Here is a 23,843-nt window from a genome sequence, read left to right as displayed (position 1 = left end):
GAAAATAACTAACAGTGGTATTTTTGATTGACATTCTAGACCCGCACAAACATTAGTAATCTAGATAACGAGATTAATAAAATAATCTGGAATCAATAATCTATAATTAAGAAACTAGATAAAATCAAATCCCAGGGTACATATTTTACTATAGAATTTATTCGCACTTCACAGTGCCTGATTTAGGAGCAATTGTAGAAATTTACTTGTGTTTTGAGATGAAAAACACACATTGCTGTTGTGCTAGAGAAATACTTTATAAAGATGGGCAGGAAGAGGCCCTGTGTTTGGATGTGTACATTATAGAGTACTTGTGAACACCTTCACCCTACCATTTCCTCTTAAATGTTTAGGAGAACAGCTGAGCCATTCTCTCCATAATGTAGACATGGTTCAACAAATGGAATTCTCAGGTCAGTTCCTCTATCTACAGACTTTAAATGTGATACAGAAGCCACTAGCTTTATAGCACACCAGCGATGAACTCAAGATGTAGCTATAATTAGGACTTGGAAACACAGATGAAAGAGAGAAGGAATCTTCAGTTTCCTTTACCATAACTTTGAAAATAGAAAACGGGTGCCATCTTGTGGTTATTTTAATAAGGTCGCTCTTAAACAATGACTTTCTGGAGAGGCAGCTTAACAAAATCTCCTATTTCTTTCTCCTTGAAAATACTGTTAAACATATCTTTCTTAAACTCTTGGACTTGGTAGTCTTACAATCTGGAGATTTCATTAAAATGCTAGACCTACCCACATAAAAACACAATCACAATAATATTAGGTGACTACCAACCATGAAAAACATGGCAAGCAATTTTCATAATTCTTAAGAACCGCTCAAGACCTGCTTCTCGGTTGCGTGCATGTTAAAAGGTAGGTAAAGGTTTTCGTAAAAACGGTGACATGAACACAGGGGTCCCTCCATCCTGGGAACTGTGGGCGGAATAGACCCAAGATAAACAACCACTTTTCAGCCCACTTATTTACTTCTAACTTTTACAAGAAGAATATATGTTACGTTTGTAGTTAACAAAAAGAATCACTAAACCAGGTGTACGAGGTTCACCTTACCCGAGAACTGTGTTACTGGATGCTCCCCGGAAAGGCAACACCACATTTGTGTGTGTGTGTGTGTGTGTGTGTGTGTGTGTGTGTGTGTAAGTCTTGTAGAAGAGGCACGCATCTTACCGTTAAGTAGTGTTTGTGTACTAACTTCCTGGGAGCATCAGGCACGCCACAGACAAATTTGGGGCTGGATGGGCTATGAGTCAAAACACGAGCTTCCCAACGAACCTTCGGGATCCGGGCGCTAGCAGCCGGAACTCAAACAGACTTCCGCAGAATTTCTCCAGGAAACCGTCGTGTGGGGCGGAGATGGGCGCTTGGTCCAGTGGCTGCTTTCTAATCTGCTGTCACGTTTGAGACCCTGGCCTTTCCTTCCCGGAAATGAGCCTTAGTCCCTCCGAGGTGGCGCCAGAGGCCCGGCAGGAGGCGGAGGCGGAGGCGGAGGCGCCTGCGCCGGCGGAGCGGGAGCCCGCAGCGGAGGAGCCGGGGCCCAGGTCAGAGGCGAAGCGGCCACCCGAGGCAAGGCTGGGCTCAGAGCCGCTGCCGGCCTCCAAGGAGGAGTCAAGAGTAGTTCTTGGGTTAAGACAGGAACCCGAGATGACCTGGGCTTCGGGGCAGTTGCCAGAGCCCGCTGGGGCGCCCCATTCACATCCGGTGTCAGTGAGGGGGGATTCCTCGCTGCCAGCATCACCGTCGGAAAACCAGGTGTCCGAGAGACCCCGTTGCCACACCGACTGCCTGGAGGGGCCCCTCTCCTGCCTCTTCCGAAGGCTGGGATGCGAAGTGGGCGCGCACCCCTGGATCTTCCTGCTGGTGCCCATGGTGCTGACGGCCGCTCTGGGCACCGGTTTGATTTACCTGCCCAAGGATGTAAAAGAAAACCTCGAGGAGCAGTACACCCTCGGCCAAGGCCGAGAGGCGCTTTGTGCAGGAACGCTTCACCGCCAACGACTCTCACCGCTTCTCCATCTCCAGGAAGAGCACCGAGGTCAATTTCGCTTGTATTCTAGCGGTCTCCAACACCACCTCCCTGCTAGAACCAGCAATCTTATCAGAAGTTAGTAAAGTGGATGACGTGATCCAGGATCTGTATGCGATGGGGGAAAACGGAACCCAGATCCACTACAATCAGGTGTGTGCCAAGCACCAGGGTCTCTGCGTGCCTTCCAACCCACTCCTGTATGCCTGGCAGATGAACAGGGACCTCGACCTGAGAAATGTCACTTTCCCAATCTACAACCACACCGGTCAGCCCATCTACCTGGCTGGCACCATTGGAGGAAACTTCTTAGGCGAGAGGATGGGAATGAACCAGTTACTCCTGGAAGCCAAAGCCGTGAGGCTGCTCTACTACCTGAAAACTGAGGATGGAGAGGACAACGAGCTTAGTAAGAAATGGTTGACCCATTTTCTGAACCAATCTAGCAACATTGAAAAGAGTCTGGCCTCGAAGAGGATCCAGGTATCTGGTGGCTGAGTTTTATAGGGAGGGTTTATAGGCTGAGTTTTATAGACCGGGAGAAGGTGGGAGGGGTAAGAACACGTTTTCCAAGTAGTAGCACTCCTGGATTATTTGTTGGAGTCCTTGACTTGCAGCTGGGAGTGCTCTACTCTGTTTGGCACTTAATCCAACTTCCTTAATCTCACACACCAAAGGATGCCACACAGCATAAATCCTTAATAATATTCTGGTGGAAAACACAAATCCTACATCCCTAAGGTAGGTCTGCTCAGTGCAGACATTGATCATCAGGTTTTCCAGTCAAATTACTTTAAAATCCTTACTCTTAAAGTCTTTGCTATTTGGGGGAACCCCCTGAAATGTGTTTGGGGTTCATTGAATAAAAGCAACAAACTTTTAAGAAGTTCCATGGTATTATTGAAAAGAGAATTAGCTCACCGTTTACCAAGTAAGTTATATAGCCTAGTGCCAGGCACATGCTAGCTATTCTGTAACTAATAGTTGTGAATAAGCCTGGTCAAAGTGAGACAACTATTGGAAAAATACCAGATCCTTCTGAAATATCGATGAAATTAAAATAGTAAAAGACAACGACCTACTAAAATTTTAGAAAAAGCCACAATTTCTGTAATTATGAATGGTTTCACAATCTTAGGTAGATCTCAGATTTTGTGTATTCAGGAGGTTTAAACCTTGGGTTTCTGAAAGAAACTTTAGAAAGCGTGCCACAGATTTGTGGGAAGAAGCACACCTATGTTAATCTTCTTTATTCTTTATTTATAAGTGAATCTAAAATCACGATTCACATATTTTGATCTTTTACTAAATCTTAACATGTTTCAATCAGTAAGCTACAGTGTTTCAATAGGGTTTGTAACTCACACAAATATTGGAATGAAAAGTTATTTACTTGACTAAATTTTTGTGGCAGGTGGTCTACTTTACATCAATTTCTAGACAACTGGAACTTGAAGCAACTTTGATGACAGTGATCCCTTTGTTTCACTTGGCATACCTTCTAATCATATTATTTGCAATCCTATCTGGCTACAGGTAAAATGGTTTCATTGTTTCTTAACTCTTTTTAACAGATATTTTTGGGTGGCAAAATACATATAATTGATATAAAATATGCCATTCTAATCATTTTTAAGTGTATATTTCAGTGGCATTAATTACATTCACACTGTTGTGCAACCATCACAACTATCTGGGGTTTTTTTCATTTTTGTGTTTTTACGTTTATTTATTTTTGATAGAGAGAGACAGAGCACAAGTGGGGGAGGGGCAGAGAGAGAAGGAGACAGAATTGGAAGCAGGCTCCAGGCTCTGAGCTGTCAGCACATAGCCTCCGCGGGGCTCGAACCCACAAACCGGGAGATCATGACCTGAGCCCAAGTCGGACGCTTAATGAGCCACCCAGGCGCCCCACAACTGTCTGTCTCTAAATCTTTCCATCCCCCCAAACAGAAACTGTATAACCCTTAGGCAGTAACTCTCCATGGCCTCCCCCCAGTCCCGGCTAACCTTCATCTCCTTTCTATCTCTATGAATTTGCTTATTCTAGAGATTTCATATAAGTGGAATCACACAATATTTGTACTTTTGTGACTGGCTTATTTCACTTGGCATAATGTTTTCAAGGTTCCTCTATATCCTAGCACGTATCAAAACTTCATTCATTTTTATGACTGGTATTTCACCGTATACATACAGCACTGTTTGTTTATACACTTAACTGTTGATGGGCACTTGGAATGTTTCCACTTTTTGGCTTTTGTGAATAATGCTGCAACGAACATTGATGTACAAATATTTTCTTGAGCTCCTGTTTTCGATTATTTTCAGTATATACCTGGGAATTGGATTGGTGGGTGGTGTGATAATTCTATGGTCAGTTCTTTTTTTTAAAAAAAATTTTTAACGTGTATTTATTTTTGAGACAGAGAGAGACAGAGTGTGAACAGGGGAGGGGCAGAGAGAGAGGGAGACACAGAATCTGAAACAGGCTCCAGGCTCTGAGCTGTCAGCACAGAGCCCGACGCAGAGCTTGAACTCACAGACCGTGAGATCGTGACCTGAGCCGAAGTTGGCTGCCTAACCGACTGAGCCACCCAGGCGCCCCTATGGTCAGTTCTTTGAAGAACTGCCAAATCCTACCAGCAATGTATAAAGGTTCCAATTTCTCCACATCCTCACCAACACTTGTTTTTTGTTTTATTGATAATAGTCAACTTAATAGTGACAAAGTGTGGTTTGATTTACATTTCCCTAATTACTAATGATCTTAAGTATCTTTTCATGTGTTTATTGGCCATATGTACATCTTTGGAGAAATGTCTATGCAAGTCCTTTGCCCATTTTTTAATGTGGTTGTCTTTTTGTTTTTGAGTCCTATTGTTGGTGAGTACTTTGTATATTTGGTTTTAAGTTTATTTTTTTTATTTTGAGAGAGAAGAAAATATGAATGGGGGAGGGTCAGAAAGAGAGGAGAGAGAGAGAATCCCAATCAGGCTTCACACTGCCAGCACAGAGCCTGATGTGGGGCGTGAACCCACAAACCATGAGATCATGACCTGAGCTGAAGTCGGTTACTCAACTGACTGAACCACCCAGACACCTCAGTATTTTGTATGTTTTAAATATTAAACCTTTATCAGATATATGATTTATAAATATTTTCTCCCACTCTGTGTATTGTCTCTTCACTTTCTTGATAATGTCTTTAATGCACAAGAGTTTTTAATTTTGATGAAATCCACTTTATCTTATTTTTTTCTTTTGCTATATACTTATATGTAAGAATCCATTGACAAGTTCAATGTCATGCACATTTGCCCTGTGTTTCCTTCTAAGAGTTTTATGGTTTTAGCCCTCATATCTAGGTTGTTGATCAATTTTTAGTTCACTTTTGTATATGTAGTGTGAGTAGGGGTTTAACTTCATTCTTGTGCATGGAAATCCATGTGGAAATCCATGTTTCCATGTTGATTGCTGGAAATCCAGTTTTCCAAGTCCCATGTGATGAACAGACTATTCTTTCCCAGTTGATTGGACTTGGCATCCTTGTAAACAATCAATTGGTTGTAGATGTATGGGTTTATTTCTGGACTCTAAATTATATGCCATGAGCCTACATGTCTGTTGATGTGCCAGGACCACACTGTTTTGATTCCTGTAGCTTTGTTATGAGTTTTGAAATCTGGAAATCCTCCAATTTTTATCGTCTTTTTCATGATTATTTTGGATATCTAGGACCCTTGCAATTCCATATGAATTTGAGGGTTGACTTTTCCATTTCTGGGGTGGGGGGAAGGTCATTGAAATTTTGATAAAGATTGTGTTGAATCTGTAGGTTGTTTAAGTGAGATTAACATTTTAATAATACTGTCTTCCTCCCCGTGAACTAAGGTTGCATTTCCATTAACTTAGGTCTTCTTTAGTTTCTTTCACTAGAGTTTTGTAGCTTTCTGTCTTTCACCTCCTTGGTTAAATTTATTTCTAAATATTTTACTCTTTTAGACATTAAATGGAATTGCTTTTTTCATTTCATTTTTGGATTGTTCATTGCACGTATATAGAAACACAACTGGTATTTGTGTGTTGATCTTGTATCCTGCAGCTTTGCTCAATTTGTTTATTAACTCTATTAGTTTTATTGTGGTTTCTTGGGAATTTTCATATATAGAATCATGTAATCTGTGAAAAGGGATAGTTATACTTCTTCATTTCCAATTTGGATTCCTTTTATTTCCATTTCTTATTTAATTCCTCTGGATAGCACTTCCACTTCAATGTCAAGTGTCATTGGTGAAAGTGGGCATCTTTATCTTGTTCCTGATTTTGAAGGGAAATCTTTCAGCTTTCACTTTTGATTATATTGTTAGATATTCAGTTCTTATAATGGTCCCTATCATTTTGAGGAAGTTCCTTTCTATTCCTTGTTTTTGAGGTTTTTTTTTAATCATAATTGGGTGTTGGATTTTGTCAAATGCCTTTTTTGCATCTACTGAGATGATCATGTAGATTTTATCCTTTGTTCTATTAGTGTGATATGTTACTTGATTGATTTTTCCCATGTTGAACCACTCTTGCATTCCTGGGATAAATCCTAGTTGGTAATGATGTATAATCTTTTTAACGTGCTATTGAATTGGGTTTGCAGAATATTATTAAGGACATTTGAATCTACATTCATAAGATATTGATCTATAGTTTTCTTCTTGTAATCTTTGTCTGGGATTGGTATCAGTGTAATGTTGGTCTCATAGAATGAGTTAGAGAGTGTTTCTTCCTTTTCAACTTTTTGGAAGGACTTGAGAAGGCTTGGTATTGCTTCTTCTTTACATGTTTAGTGAAATTTACCAGTGAAGCCATCTGGTCTTGGACTTTTCTTTTTGGGTGGTTTTTGATTACTGATTCAGTCTTTTTACTTATTCAATGTCTGTTGAGATTTTCTATTTCATCTTGAGTCAGTTTAGGTCATTTATGTGTTTCTAGAAATTTGTGCATTTCATATAGTTTGTTGGCATAAGTTTATAGTATTCTTTATTTTTTTAATGTTTATTTATTTTTGAGAGAGAGTGCACAAGAGGGAGAGAGGTGGTGGGGGGGTGGGGGCAGAGGATCCAAAGTGGGCTCTGCACTGACAGCAGTGAGCCCCATGCGGGCTCATGACCTGAGATCATGACCTGAGATGAAGTAGGAGCTCAACCAACTGAGCCACCCAGACAACCCTATAGTGTTCTTTTATAATCCTTCATATTTCTCTAAGGTTAGTAGTAATGTCTTCAATTTCATATCTGATTTAGTTATTTCTGTCTTCTTTTTTCTTTGTCACTCTAGATAAGAGTTTATCAATTTGTTGATCTTTTTAAATAATCAATTTTTGCCTTTGTTGGTTCCCTCCATTGTTTTTCTAGTCTCAATTGCATATATCTCTATTCTAATCTTTTCATTTCCTTCCTTGTTAGCTTTGGGTTTTGTTTTGTTTTATTTTGTTTCTATTTCTGCGATATGTCTAGTACCATAAGGTGATTGAAGACCTTTTTTTTCTTTTTTAATGTAGTATAAATTTACCTATGAGCACTGGTGTTGCTATATCCTGTAAGTTATGTTTTGCTGTGTGTTTATTTTCATTTGTTGCTGAGTATTTTCTAATTTCCTTGTGATTTATTCTTTGACCCATTGGTTATTTGATAGTGAGTTGCTTAATTTCCATACATTTTGAATTATCCAGTTTTCCCTCTATTATTGATTTGTAGCTCCATTCCATTGTTGGTTAAAAAGATACATTGGGTAATTTCAATATTTTTACATTTTCAGACTTGTTTTGTGACCTAACATATTGATCTATTCCAGAGAATGTTTCATGTTCACTTGAGAATAATGTATATTCTTCTATCATTGGGTTGAGTGTTGTATATATCTCTGTAAGGTCTAATTTATTTAGTGTTGTCCATTTCTTCTGTTTCCTTATAGATTATTGGCCTAGATGTTTTATACATTATTGAAAGTGGCATATTGAATTTTCCATCTATTTCTGTCTACAAGTCTGTTAATATTTGTTTAATTTTGGGGTCTCTATTGGCAGCGAATGTATGTTTGTAGATGAATCTTCTTGATGAATTGTTCTTTTTATCAATTTAAAATGCCCTTCTTTGTCTCTTTTAACAGTTTTTTTTTTTAATTTTTTTAATGTTTTTTATTTATTTTTGGGACAGAGAGAGACAGAGCATGAACGGGGGAGGGGCAGAGAGAGAGGGAGACACAGAACCAGAAACAGGCTCCAGGCTCCGAGCCATCAGCCCAGAGCCTGACACGGGGCTCGAACTCACGGACCGCGAGATCGTGACCTGGCTGAAGTCGGACGCTTAACCGACTGCGCCACCCAGGCGCCCCTTTTAACAGTTTTTAAAATAAAATCTATTTCATCTTGTAGAAGCATATTCAATCCTGCCCTCCTTTGGTTATATTTATATGGAATATCTTTCTCCATCCTTTAGCTTTCAATCTATTTATGTCTTTGGATCTATAATGAGTCTCTTGTAGACAGCATATAGTTGAATCATGTTATTTTATCCCTTCTGTCAATTTCTACCCTTTTATTCAAGAGTTTAATCCATTTACATTTAAAATAACTGCTGACAAGGAAGGACTTCTGCTATTTTGCTATTTGTATTCTGTGTATCATACAGTTTTTTCGTCCCTCACTTCATCCATTATGCCTTTTTCTATGTTTTGTTTCTATTTTTCTAATGAGTTGTTTGATTCTCTTCTCATTTCCTTTTGCCATGATTTTGTGAGATTTTCTTTATGGTTACCATGCTGATTCATATAATTCTAAGTTTAAAACAACCTACATTAAACTGATACCAACTTAACTTCAAAAACACACAAATATGCTGCTTCTATACACCTCTGTCCCCCACTCTTTATGTTGTTGTTGTCACAAATTATATCTTTATACACTCTATGCCCGATTACAGATTTATAATTATTTTTATGTTCTAAATTCTGTAGGTAATAAAATGTAGGATTATAAACCAAAAATATAGTAATACTTGCTGTTATATTTGACCAAGACCTATGTTTCCTCATATGACTTAGCATTACTTTTTATTGTTCTTTCTATTCAGCCTGAAGGATTCCTTTTACCATTTCATTTAGGGCAGGTCTAATTAACAAGCCTGCTTAGCTCTTGTTTATCTGGAATGTCTTAATTTCTCCTTCATTTTTGAAGGACAGTTTTGATGAATACAGAATTTTCCGTTGATTTTTTTTTTCTTTAAGAACTATAAATATTCCACTGTCTCCTTGCCTCCATGGTTTCTAATAAACAATCAGCTTTTATACTTATTAAGGGTCCCTTATATTTGGTGAGTTGCTCCTCTCTCAGTGCTTCCAAGACTCTCTTTGCCTTTGGCTTTCAATGATTTGATTATAATGTTCTCAGTCTGGGTCTTTTTGAGTTCATCCTATTTGAACTTCATTAAGCTTCTTGGATTTGTAGCTTCATATCTTCTACCAAATTTGGGAAGTTTTCTGCCATTATTTCTTTAAATATTTTTCCTGCCTCCTTTTTTTTTAATTTTTTTAACATTTATTTATTTTTGAGACAGAGACAGAGCATGAACGGGGGAGGGTCAGAGAGAGGGAGACACAGAATCCGAAATAGGCTCCAGGCTCTGAGCTGTCAGCACAGAGCCCGATGCAGGGCTCGAACTCACGGACCGTGAGATCGTGACCTGAGCCGAAGTCGGCCACTCAACCAACTGAGCCACCCAGGCACCCCTGCCTCCTTTTCTCTCTCTCCTGGAACTCCCATAATATGTATGTTGATCTACTGGCTGGTAGACCCACAGATCTCTGAGGTTCTTCTCACTTTTCTTCATCCTTTTTTCTTTCTGTCTCTTAGACTCCATACATTTCAATTGTCCTATTTTCAGTTCACTGATTCTTCTGCCTATTCGACCTACTGTTGAGTGCCTCTAGTGTTTTGGGGTTTGTTTTCTGTCATTTCAGTTACTGTAGTTTTCAGTTCCAGAATTTCTGTTTGTTTCCTTTAAAAAATTTCTACCTCTTAATATTATTATTTTGCTTATACATTGTTTTTCTTATTTCCTTGTCAGAGCTCTTCTTTAGCTCTGTAAGCATATTTAGAAAAGTGTTTAGGGGCGCCTGGGTGGCGCAGTCGGTTAAGCGTCCGACTTCAGCCAGGTCACGATCTCGCGGTCCGTGAGTTCGAGCCCCGCGTCAGGCTCTGGGCTGATGGCTCAGAGCCTGGAGCCTGTTTCCGATTCTGTGTCTCCCTCTCCCTCTGCCCCTCCCCCGTTCATGCTCTGTCTCTCTCTGTCCTAAAAATAAATAAAAAAAAAAAAAAAGAAAAGAAAAAAAGAAAAGTGTTTATAGTCTTTGTCTAGTAAGTCCTAGCTTTGTCTTTCCTCAAGGATGATTTCTGTCTATTTGTTTTGTTTCACACATATTTTGAACCACACTCTCCTCTATCTTTATATACCTTGTGATTTGTTGTTGTTGGTGGTGGTGGTGGTTGTGTAGAAAACTGGACATTTGGCTAACTGGAAATCAGATTCCACCCTCCCCAGGGTTTTCTGTTGTTTTCCTATGTGTTTATTTAAGATTAGTGGTCCATTTTCTTTGTGATTTTCCGAAACTATTATGGAAAGACTGTAATTATTGTTTTTTGTGGTCACTGAAGTTTCTGTACCTTAGCTAGTGTTTTGACATAGATTTCCTTGGATGCCAGGAGCTCTCCCAGTGTTTGCAAAATGGTTCTGTGCCTGGAACCTCCAACACTTACCAAGGCTTACACTGTACCTAGGGATCAGCCCTAGGTGAAAGCTTAGGGTCTTCTTAGGTCTTTTCTGAGCATACATCTTGCCCTGGGTAATTTTCTAAATTCCCCAGTATAACTGAGTGCTTTTTAATATCCTAAATTCCCAGAGAAATGCTCCTCATCTTTTTCCATAGGCAGTCTTTTGTATTTTTGAGCTATAATCTTTTGCTCTATGCACATGAGGTTTGTTCATTCAACTTGTGGTGTTTCCAGATTTCTCAACCTGAGTTTTGAGTTAGACAAAACAGAGGAGTGCCTTGCATCAGTCCTTCAGGTAGCCCCCAAATAGGTTAGAACAGACATATAAAATATTTTAGGAATAATCTCTGCTCTGCTTCCTCCAAAAACAGGGAAATGGCTCCATCATGGTAACATGAGCTGTTACCACTTTAAGATCCCTGCTGTCTTAGGGACAGTTTGGGACTGGGGCCACTTTAACACATCTGCCACATTATGATCACTGCCACTTTAAGACTACTATCACACTGGAGAGGGAGACAGGGCATGTAAAATCACTATAAAACATTCCTACTATTTTGAAGTACTCCCCTGATTTTCTTTCATTTAGCACTTGCTTAGTTGCTGTAAGCTTTTGACTGCTTTCCAGAGTTCACAGAATTCTGAAAATATATGCCCGTTTTTCTATATTTCTTTGTCGGGATGAGACTTGGGAAATTCCTACTCCATGTTTTGCTGACATCCAGCACTAAACTCTTATTTTTTAAACTTTCTTTTCTCCCCGCCCCCCATTAGCAATAGTGTGCAATCAGATGGAATCGTAAAAACAAATAAATAAATTATGGCCAGTTTTGTTTGATTTGGCATATGGTTTTTACTTTACATACTGTGCCAATTGTGACTAATTGTTCCATTTGGAAGCAGATATGCTGATAGAATTAAATAAGTCCATATTTCTGTATAAATTTGAACTAGTACTTTTAACTATATAAAAAATTAATCTCTAATTTAATTGACTCGGGTGTCCCCATTGTTCGGATGTGGGGTTTACCTTGTTAAGCACTTAAAAATTGTTATCTAGGCATTAGGGTTAGTTCGGGCTCTTGTAATCAGAAAGCTAAAATATTGAAAATATCAGCAAACACCAGTATTTAGTTTTAGAAGTCACCCCATAGAATATATTAATTGAGTGATTCTCACAGCAGAGTTCCAGAGAGGACTCTACACCTACTTATTCTGAAGCCACCTATTGAATCAAGTCTCTAGGGGTTTCAGTCTGAAAATCTATATTTCAAAAATGTCTTTAGTTGATTCTCCTGTATAGGTGGGTTTGGGAGCAAATGATATAATTCAACTCTCTAGATTTTAAGGTAGAGAAAAATAAGGCCCCAATAGGTAGAGGGAGTTAACCATGATGGGTATCTCGTTAGAGTTAATAAACTACCTCACAACTTTGTTATTTTGGAAAGAAAGACCACATTCCCTAGTAAACAAACAAAATCAAAAAACTAAGAAGGAAGGGTGAGAGGGAGGGAGGGAGAAAATAGGGGAGGAAGGATGGGAAGGAAAAAAGACCAAATTCAGGCTTGTTAAAGTCATTAGAGTATAAAAATAATGTTAACCTAGTATGGAATCTCCAAGGTACCAACAATTGGCTTGACAAAACTTTCCTACTAGGTAGTTGGTTCTGAATATACAAATTTATATCAATTCTTGCTTGTCTTTACTAATAATTATGGACAGTAGTACAGAAAATCTTATACTGAAGGCAATTAGAAAATGATTTTTTTAGTCTTTATTTAATTTGAAAGAGAGAGCATGGTTGAGTGAGCAGAGGAGAGGCAGAGAGAGAGGGAGAGAAGGAATCCCAAGTAGGCTCTTCGCTGTCAGAGCAGAGCCCGACACAGGGCTTGAACTCACAAACCAGGAGATCATGACCTGAGCCGAAACCAAGAGTCGGATGCTTAACTGACTGAGCCAGCCAGACACCCTTAGAAAATGATTTATATTTATTTGTCTTTGAAGACTTTATGTTTATGTAACCAGAATATGAAACACATAGGACTCATGAGGTATAAACATAATGCAACTTTATTTTTGTCTCCCTTTGTTCCCTTTAAGTTTTGTAGGTAAGAGCAAGTTCTTCCTCTGCCCCATGAAAACTCAGACAGGCCATGTGACTTTTGTGGTCATTAGTAGGTAGGACAAAATCCTCCAGTCAGAGTTCAAATGTCCATGTCCACGTCCATGTCCATGTAATAAACAAAATTGGTAACTTGATTTAAAGTTAAGGTACCCTCCAGCACCCTTTGCTAGAGCATGCTGCATGGGATAGCCCTTAATGGAGAGAAAGGAGCTTACCAGTTCTCTTCTTTTTTTTCTCTGAATATAATTTATTGTCAAGTTAGCTAACATACAGTATAGTCCTGGCTTCTGGAATAGATTCCCATGATTCATCACTTAACATACAACACCCAGTGCTCATCCCAACAAGTGCCCTCCTCAATGCCCATTACCCATTTTCCCCTCACCTCACCCCCCCTCACTTCACCCCCCAGAGAAATCAAGCCTCAGTTCTCTGTATTTAAGAGTCTCTTATGGTTTGCCTCCCTCTCTGTTTGAAATGATTTTTTACCCTTCCCTTCCCTCATGGACTTCTGTTAAGTTTCTCAGATTCCACATATGAGTGAAAACATATATCTGTTTTTCTCTGACTGACTTATTTCTCTTAGCATAATACCCTCCAGTTCTATCCACATTGTTGCAAATGGCAAGATTTCATTCTTTCTCATTGCCAAGTAGTATTCCATTGTATATATAAACCACATCTTCTTTTGTAAATTTTTTTTTTCATTTGAAAAATCTTTTTTTTTTTTTCTGAAATTTATTGACAAATTGGTTTCCATACAACACCCAGTGCTCATCCCAAAAGGTGCCCTCCTCAATACCCATCACCCACCCTCTCCTCCCTCCCACCCCCCATCAACCCTCAGTTTGTTCTCAGTTTTTAACAGTCTCTTATGCTTTGGCTCTCTCCCATTCTAACCTCTTTTTTTTTTTTTTTCCTTCCCCTCCCCCATGGGTTTCTGTTAAGTTTCTCAGGATCCACATAAGAGTGAGACCATATGGTATCTGTCTTTCTCTGTATGGCTTATTTCACTTAGCATCACACTCTCCAGTTCCATCCACGTTGCTACAAAAGGCCATATTTCATTTTTTCTCATTGCCATGTAATATTCCATTGTGTATATAAACCACAATTTCTTTATCCATTCATCAGTTGATGGACATTTAGGCTCTTTCCATAATTTGGCTATTGTTGAGAGTGCTGCTATGAACATTGGGGTACAAGTGGCCCTATGCATCAGTGCTCCTGTATCCCTTGGATAAATTCCTAGCAGTGCTATTGCTGGGTCATAGGGTAGGTCTATTTTTAATTTTCTGAGGAACCTCCACACTGCTTTCCAGAGCGGCTGCACCAATTTGCATTCCCACCAACAGTGCAAGAGGGTTCCCGTTTCTCCACATTGTAAATGTTTTAAATTTAATTTATTTTTTAAAATTTACATCCAAGTTAGCATATAGTGCAACAATGATTTCAGAAGTAGATTCTTTAATGCCCTTACCCATTTAGCCCATCCCCCCTCCCACAACTCCTCCTACAACAGTAATCCTCTGTTTGTTCTCCATATTTAAGAGTCTCTTATGTTTTGTCCCTCTCCCTGTTTTTGTATTATTTTTGCTTCCCTTCCCTTATGTTCATCTGTTTTGTATCTTAAAGTCCTCATATGAGTGAAGTCACATGATATTTGTCTTTCTCTGACTAATTTTGCTTAGCATAATACCCTCTAGTTCCATCCACGTAGTTGCAAATGGCAATATTTCATTCTTTCTCATTTCCAAGTAGTATTCCATTGTATATATAAACCACATCTTCTTTATCCATTCATCAGTTGATGGACATTTGGGCTCTTTCTGTATTTTGGCTATTGTTGATAGCACTGCTATAAACGTTGGGGTTCATGTGCCCCTATGAATCAGCACTCCTGTATCCTTTGGATAAATTCCTATAGTGCTACTTCTGGGTCATAGGGTAATTCTGTTTTTAATTTTTTGAGGAACCTCCACATTGTTTTCCAGAGCAGCTGCACCAATTGTGCATTCCCACCCACAGCGCAAGAGGGTTCCCATTTCGCCACATCCTTGCCAACATCTGTTGTTTCCTGAGTTGTTAATTTTAGCCACTCTGGTGTGAGGTGGTATCTCACTGTGGTTTTGACTTGTATTTCCCTGATGATGAGTGACGTTGAGTATCTTTTCATGTGTCTGTTGGCCATCTGGATGCCTTCTTTGGTCTAATCATGTCTTCTGGCTATTTCTTCACTGGATTATTTCAGGTGTTGAGTTTGGTAAGTTCTTTATAGATTTTGGATAATAAGCCTTTATGTTATATGTCATTTGCAAATATCTTCCCCCATTCTGTTGGTTCGCCAGCCCTCTTCTATCCCTTCTCTTCCTGCTTCCCATCTTGCTAAGTTAGTTGGAGCATGTCCAAGGAGAAAAAGAAAAGGAAGAGGGAAATCCTTAAGGCACAGCTGCTGCCACGATGCTTCAATACGTGCCTTCTCTAGGCTTTAAAATAAAACCAATTCTCCTTTGAGTGTGTTTGTAAATTCCTAGGACATCTCCCACTCCTACCTCTCTGTTAGCATTGAGAATCTCTTATCTCTGGTCTGGGCAACAGCCTCCTAGACAGTCCCTAAGACATTTCCCATGCTGCCTGATTCATTTACACTTACATATGAAGGTTATCCTTGCACATACGCATTTACCTCACACAGAAGCCTTATTTGCACCTATTTTAGGGTTCTGTATTTATTGTCTGATTGTGAAGTCATATGAACAAACTTTTTCAAGTAGTTGCTCTAGCTTGAACCTCATTCTACAGCAAGTAGTGGTATATTGATCTTCTTGACTCCTTCAAAATTGTCTCACATTTTGGACATGACAACATTTACACCAAATATTAGATCTGTTTCTGAAACAAGCTTGAAAATCTTTCCCTTCTCAAATACACTGTAAACTGTTGTTTACTTATGAGAAACATCATTACCTTTGAAGGAAGATGTGGATCTCTTACCAAACATATAGATTGTTGTCTAAGTATAATAAGTTCTAATTTAGCCCTTCCCTGTCAGGTAAATAAAATATTCAGAAGGTTGGCCATCTTGCTGCCTGCACTGGAGTCATATGGGGAAGGTTTTAGACATAAAGATTCTGCAGCTTCCCTACCAACCTACTGAATCAGGATCTGCATAGCCAGGTTCCAGGAGATCTAAAGTTCTAAGACTTCCCTAGGTCATTCTGATAATGATAACAAAATCCTTCTCAGGGGTGCCTGGGTGGCTCTGTCAGCTAAGCGTCTTGACTCTAGGCTTCGGCTCAGGTCATGATCTCATGGTTCATGGGTTTGAGCCCCACTTCGGGTTCTGCGCTGACAGTGTGGAGCCTGCTTGCCATTCTCTCTCTCTGTCTCTCTCTGTCAGCCTCTCTCTCTCAAGAGAAATGAATTTAAAAAAAAAAATCTTTCGGGGCACCTGAGTGGCGCAGTCGGTTAGGCGTCCGACTTCAGCTCAGGTCACGATCTCGCGGTCCGTGAGTTCGAGCCCCGCGTCAGGCCCTGGGCTGATGGCTCAGAGCCTGGAGCCTGTTTCCGATTCTGTGTCTCCCTCTCTCTCTCTGCCCCTCCCCCATTCATGCTCTGTCTCTCTCTGTCCCCAAAATAAATAAACGTTAAAAAAAAAAAATTAAGGGGCGCCTGGGTGGCGCAGTCGGTTAAGCGTCCGACTTCAGCCAGGTCACGATCTCGCGGTCCGGGAGTTCGAGCCCCGCGTCGGGCTCTGGGCTGATGGCTCAGAGCCTGGAGCCTGTTTCCGATTCTGTGTCTCCCTCTGTCTCTGCCCCTCCCCCGTTCATGCTCTGTCTCTCTCTGTCCCAAAAATAAATAAACGTTGAAAAAAAAATTTTTTTTAAAAATTAAAAAAAAAAATCTTTCTTGGAGACCGGAATATCTGCAAGTGTATTCACCAAACTCCTACAGTGTTCCATCTTCAAATCTTTCCTTCCACTGTGTATTGCACATTAAAGATCATTTAGACAAAGTCAACTCAGCATGTAGTCAAAATAAAGTCACTATAGGCAATAATATACTTCACTCCCTCCCTTACATCTGAAAATTTTATACCAAAAAATCCAGAGACTTGAAAGATGGAATGTCATATGTAACTCAGTCATCTTTCTGATTTCAAAGTTCATCTTTGTTACTTTCTTATTTCAAACTGCTATAAACCAACATTGTTGTTTTAAGAAAGTATTAATCATAATCAAATTTTATTCTAACAAGGAATTTTACTTTTGCTCTGGAATTTTGCACATGTGGTTGGTTTGGGGCCCTGAGTTTAACTCATAGCACTGGTGTGTTGAAAAAAATAAAACCATGGTGTAGAAATTTTTTGCAGAATAAGAAAGTTTAGCTATTTTACTGTTGTCTGGCCTAAAGGTCATGGTCATGTTGCTGTATTAGAATCAGTGCTTCTGTTTCCATAGTTGGCTCTCCTAGTCTTCAATCCAAACTTAGTTTCTCTCTCCTCCTAAAAATATCTAGAGACAAGTATAAATCATTGTTTTGAAGCAGTTAACAAAAAAGCAAAATATAAAACCAGAGGTGGTTGTCAATATTTTCAAATGTAATATTGTGGTTATTGGGTAGGTAAAGTGCTGAATCCATACTTTAAAATGCTGCCTATATATTCCCATTTTTGTTGGTCCAGCAAAGAAAAAGCACAGGCTGTGTTATTAAAAATGGACTAGAGGGGCACCTGGTGGCTCAGTTGGTTAAGTGTCTGACTTTGGCTCAGGTCATGATCTCATTGTTCATGGGTTCAAGCCCCACATCAGGCTCTGCACTGGTAGTGTGGAGCCTGCTTGGTAGTCTCTCTCTCTCTCTGCCTCTCCCCAACTTGTGCTCTCTCTCTCTCAAAAATAAATAAGTAAACTTAACATTTTTTAAGCATGTATTTTTGAGAGAGAGAGAGAGTGAGAGAGTGAACAGGAGAGTGGCAGAGAGAGGGGAGACAACAAATCCAAAGCAGCTCCCAGCTCCAAACCATCAGCACAGAGCTGAACATGGGGCTCAAACCCACAAACCGTGAGATCATGACCTGAGCCAAAGTCAGTTGTTTGACTGAGCCACCCAGGTGCCCCATAAATAAACTTTTTTTAAAAAATGGACTACATTTCTTTTTTTTTTTAATTTTTTTAACGTTATTTATTTTTGAGACAGAGAGAGACAGAGCATGAATGGGGGAGGGTCAGAGAGAGAGGGAGACACAGAATCTGAAACAGGCTCCAGGCTCTGAGCTGTCAGCACAGAGCCCGACGCAGAGCTCGAACTCACGGACCGCGAGATCATGACCTGAGCCGAAGTCGGCTGCTTAACCGACTGAGCCACCCAGGCGCCCCAAAAATGGACTACATTTCTAATTCTTTTGTAATTAGTAGCAACTTTCCTAGAGCCCGCTTCACCAGTAGACAAGAATCCTGAAAACGTTTTAGGAGAAGACTTTCATACATTTTGTTAATCACAATACATATTGAACTGGTTTTGAAATTCAAGAGCTGTTTAGAATTTCATCTATGGCTACTTGGAGTCGAGGGTGGGTGAAAAGAGCACTGAATATGGATACTTTCTCTGCTAGAGCTTGCCCTCCCTTTGCTGTTGTATTCCATTTATACCCTTTGAAGATCAGGGTGTAATTAACCATCTGAAGTATTTGGTATATCTCTATGGCTCTGAACTGGTGGTGAGTGAATTTGTGCTTGCCCAGCCGCAGAAGAATTGCTCAGAAGTTTGGTAAAAGTACTGATTCACAGCTTTTCTGTTCCCTCCGCCCTTTTTCCCACTTCGTCTGGGACAGTGTCTGGGAATTAAAGGTCTTCAGCAGACAGGTATGGGAATTATTGCCCAAGGGCTTTCTGAACAGATGTCCAAGTCGAGAATGTTATAAACTGATGGAATTTCAGTGTGGAAGCTACCACCACAAATTCCATGATTTCTCCCTCCAAATGTACAGGTGTGACTGTGTACAAAACAAAATGTGGGCTGCAACCTTTGGAATGATTTCTGCTGCCTTGGCAGTGGTGAACGGCTTTGGCCTGATGTTGTACATTGGGGTGCCATCGGTGATCATAGTTGCAAATTCACCATTTCTTATTCTAGGTGAGTAAAACCAAATGTGAAGCTACACATTGTGTATGTGGGGGTATGGGGTAGATAAGGGAAGGAATTTATGTTAGATTAAGCAAAATAATTATATTCAGGTGGCTCCACAGATCCAAAATGAGGTGACAGGAGAGAAGAAAATCAACTTGAAGTGTGTGTGTTTAGAGGCAGAAAAATCTAGTACCCCAAATGGAAAAACAGAGACAAGAGACATGAACAGGCAGTTCACACACACACACACACACACACACACACATCCAAAATCCAGACTATAAATCACTGGAAGTAGAGGGAAAAAATAATTTGACTTCTCAATTAATGAATGGATGCAAATTAAACCAAAAGTGAGATACCTTGTCTTCTTATTAAATTAATAAATATTAGCAAGATTGAAGATATGAGGAAGGTTGTATATAAATGAATACTCATTCTGCTGGGAGAAAATTATAAATTGTTACACACTTTTTTAAATCCAATTTTGCAACAAATCAAAAGATTTAAACATCAAACAGCAAATATCTTTGGCTTAGCAATTCCATTTTTAGAAATTTGTCTTAACAATTAGACAAGTACTCAAAGAGCAGAACGAGTATGTTCATTTCAGCATTATTTAGAACAGAAAAGTTTTGAAAACCTAATTCAATATCAACATGGGAAATGTCAACTCAAACACAGCATACTAATACTTTTGAATCATATTCAGTCTTCAAAAGGAGGTAGATATATAATGTTAAATGAAAAATGCTGGCTATTGAAACCAGGTGTTTGAAATAGAGAGATACAGTTATATGTGCATATTTGTATGGAGCAAATTCTGGATGGATATACATAAAAATGCAGGGTGGAATTACTATTGTTTATACTTTTTCTCTGCATTTTCATGTACTTCCAGAATTTATTTTACAATAAGCATGAAAAACAAAGGTGTTTATATTATATTTTATTTTTTTTAATTTAAAGAGATACCAATTATTTATTTTTTGTTAAATTTATTGTCAAATTGGTTTCCATACAACACCCCGTGCTCATCCCAACAGGTGCCCTCCTCAATGCCCATCACCCGCTTTCCCCTCTCCCCACCCCCCATCAACCTTCAGTTTGTTCTCAGTATTTAAGAGTCTCTTATGGTTTGCCTCCCTCCCTCTCTGTAACTTTTTTCCCCTCCCCCCTCCCCCGTCGTCTTCTCTGAAATTACTCAGGATCCACATAGGAGTGAAAACATATGGTATCTGTCCTTCTCTGCCTGACTTACTTCACTTAGCATGATACCCTCCAGTTCCATCCACGCTGCTGCAAACGGCCAGATTTCATTCGTTCTCATTGCCAAGTAGTATTCCACTGTATATATAAACCACATCTTCTTTATCCATTCTATATTTTAGAAAGTAAGGAACTTGGAAGGAATAGTATTTGGTTTCCATGGGGAGACCGTGGAAAAGCTGTTTGCTGGATGTCAACTTATTTACTCTAACTCTTCAGGACCCACCTACCTAGTACACACCCACGCTTAGTCACTCAGTATTCCCCACAGCCATAAATAACTATAGTTAAAGTGTACATAATTGATTTAATATAAACCAGCACTGAATAGTCCGTGTGTACATAGGAGTGTGCGTGTGTGTGTGTGTGTGTGTGTGTGTGTGTGTGATTTAAGCAACTCAAGAAGTGTTCAAGGACAATTTCTGAGTAAGTTTCTATAAATCACAAAACTAGTTTTTCAATACCTAATGCATATCAAGAGTTCATTCTTGGTCCCTAGTACTTCTGATTCTTCCCTTTTGTGCTGCTGAGCCCAAGTGAAATCCTCAAAGCTGGTAAGCCATGGGATGTCAGGATGCAGTTTATGACAGAATGTTTAGACTTGTGTCAATACAGATTCTTCTGTCTTCTTGATCATACCCGTAAAACATCAGAGGCAAAGTTGCAATTCCCAGTACCCTCCCATGTAATCCATGCACAAGATCCCCCCAAATTGAAATTAGATCAGCATTTTATTGCAGTTAATTTCCTTATTTATTTTATTGAGTTTGCATCAATATACATGGAAACAAAGGTATACATGAGTGAAAGTAGTGTCAACTCTAGTAGAAATCTTTTTTTTTTTTTAATTTTTTTTTTCAACGTTTATTTATTTTTGGGACAGAGAGAGACAGAGCATGAAGGGGGGAGGGGCAGAGAGAGAGGGAGACACAGAATCGGAAACAGGCTCCAGGCTCCGAGCCATCAGCCCAGAGCCTGACGCGGGGCTCGAACTCACAGACCGCGAGATCGTGACCTGGCTGAAGTCGGACGCTTAACCGACTGCACCACCCAGGCGCCCCAACTCTAGTAGAAATCTTGAGAGAGGTGAAAACATTGCTGGTTAGATGCTAACTGTACAATAGATAAGTCCAGTTTATATTTTAAGCAACAGAATGTTGGCTTCGTGTGTTTGTGCATTCATTAAGATGGTTTATGAGAGAAAATGGTCCTTCAAGTCATCCAGTAGAATCAAAGATACAATGCTAATCCTGCTTCGACTAACACCTACAATAGGTTTCCTGACTCATCATTACAACACCCTAAATGAAGAGTAGGAGTAGAGTATCCTGTGCTATGTACAAATAATAAGAGTATGAATAAAGCACAGAGTTATTACAGAGGAAGGGGTGAATTCTGTTGTGGATTCAGAAGCAACCAGAGAAAGTGACAGAGAAAGTAATAGTATCAAAGCACAGATCAGGCAAGATAAATAAGACCTAAGAGATGGAAAAAGAAGATGCTTCGAGTTTATGTGTTTAATTTTTCATAGATATTGATATTTTAATATTAATATTAAATATTAAAGTTAATATTTAATATTCTTTGTTTTTTTAACAGGTGTTGGGTTGATGACATATTTATAATGATTTCTGCCTGGTAGAAGACCAGCCTCATGGATAACATCAAACAGCGGCTGTCCAGTGTCTATTCCAAAGTGGCAGTGTCCATTACAATCACCACTATCGCCAACGTCCTGGCCTTCTATACAGGGATGATGACCTCTTTCAGGTCCGTACCATACTTTTGCATTTATACCGGAACAACCCTGTTCTTTTGTTATTTTTATAACATCACCTGTTTTGGAGCGTTTATGGCCCTGGATGGTAAAAGAGAAGTAGTCTGTCTATGCTGGTTGAAAAAGCCAGAAACTCCTGACCAAAAGTGTTCCTCATTTAAAAAGTCCTGCTGTGTCCCATGTGATTCTCTCCCAGATGAACAAGAAACTGATGTCCATCCAATGAATTTGTTCTTCAGAGACTATTTTGGCCCTTTTCTCACAAGCACTGAGTCCAAGTTTTTTGTAGTGCTTCTATACATTTTGTACATCATTAGTAGTATATATGGGTGTTTCCGAGTGCAGGAAGCGTTAGACCTTCGAAATTTGGCAAGTGACGATTCCTACATCACACCATTTTTTTATGTAGAAGAACATTTTTCAGATTATGGCCCCAGGGTTATGGTTATTGTTACTGAAACTCTTGACTACTGGGATAAAGATGCTAGGCAAAAACTGGAAAAATGTCTGGTAGATTTGGAAAACAGGGACTATGTAGAAAAAAATGTTACAGAGTTTTGGTTACAAGAGTATGTGCAATATATGGAAAATAGCGGGCAAGATGTAAATGATAAGAATACTTTTATAAACAGTTTGCCCAGTTTTTTAACAAATTTTCCACTTTTTATGTATGATATTAATATTTCATCTTCACATGAAATCATTGCTTCCCGGGGCTTCATTCAGACCATCAGCGTTTCTTCTTCAACCAATAAGAAGATGATGTTATTCCAGTTACGAAGCATAGCCAAAAAGTGTGAAATTCCCCTAATGGTGTACAACCCGACATTCATATATTTTGATCAGTACACTGCAATATTAGAAAACACTGTTCGAAATGTCATTGTTGCATCCTCAACATGAACATAGGTTCATTGTTTCCTTATTGCTAATTCCTCACCCACTGTGTTCCTTGTGGGTAACTTTTGCTATTGCTTCTGTGATTGTGGGAGTAACAGGGTTCATGGCATTCTGGAATGTCAATCTTGATTCCATGTCCATGATTAATCTTGTCATTTGTATAGGGTTTTCTTTCGATTTTTCTGCACACATTTCTTACACATTTGTTTCCAGTTCTAAGCCCTCAGTAAACCAAAAAATAATTGAAGCATTGTATCTGCTAGGCTACCCAGTGTTACAAAGTGCAGTTTCAACAGTAATAGGGGCGTGTGTTTTATCTGCAGCTAAAGCATACATCTTCAGGACATTTTTTAAGATTATGTTTCTTGTTATGGTATTTGGGGCTGCTCATGGCCTAATTTTTATTCCAGTATTCTTAACCTTTTTTGAAGGTTTGTTTGAATATCCACTAACAAAGACCAATTATAGAATTCCTGCTTGCCACAATCCAATCTGGTAAAAACACACCATTTGAAATAGTCAATAAACTAAAAACAAAGGCATGTTTCCTTGGCTTGGAAATCCCATTTAAAAATGTTATTTAAAATATCCTAAGAAAAACTAATTAGTCTTACATTAAAATATCTTTACTAGGGGCGCCTGGGTGGCTCAGTCGGTTAAGCATCCGACTTCGGCTCAGGTCATGATCTCGCGGTCCATGAGTTCGAGCCCCGCGTCGGGCTCTGTGCTGACAGCTTTTGTTTCATTGTTAGAAGTTTATGCCTGGAGTTCAAGTATTT

At 39.3% G+C, this 23,843-nt stretch overlaps 1 protein-coding gene across 1 annotated transcript; it reads left to right on the top strand.

Moving 5' to 3' along the window:
• Positions 1-950: 950 nt before the first annotated feature.
• On the top strand, positions 951-23,623 carry PTCHD3 (patched domain containing 3). Its single transcript, XM_043562018.1, is given in 6 exon segments — positions 951-1,969; positions 1,971-2,532; positions 3,464-3,585; positions 18,979-19,128; positions 21,987-23,070; positions 23,072-23,623. Coding segments are annotated over 6 exon segments (2,928 nt in total). The 5' UTR covers positions 951-1,451; the 3' UTR covers positions 23,564-23,623.
• The last annotated feature ends 220 nt before the right edge of the window (positions 23,624-23,843 follow it).

Source organism: Prionailurus bengalensis, chromosome B4 (assembly GCF_016509475.1).
Source record: "Prionailurus bengalensis isolate Pbe53 chromosome B4, Fcat_Pben_1.1_paternal_pri, whole genome shotgun sequence".
NCBI classification, from domain to species: Eukaryota; Metazoa; Chordata; class Mammalia; order Carnivora; family Felidae; genus Prionailurus; species Prionailurus bengalensis.
This window is presented reverse-complemented; position numbering and strand designations above follow the sequence as displayed.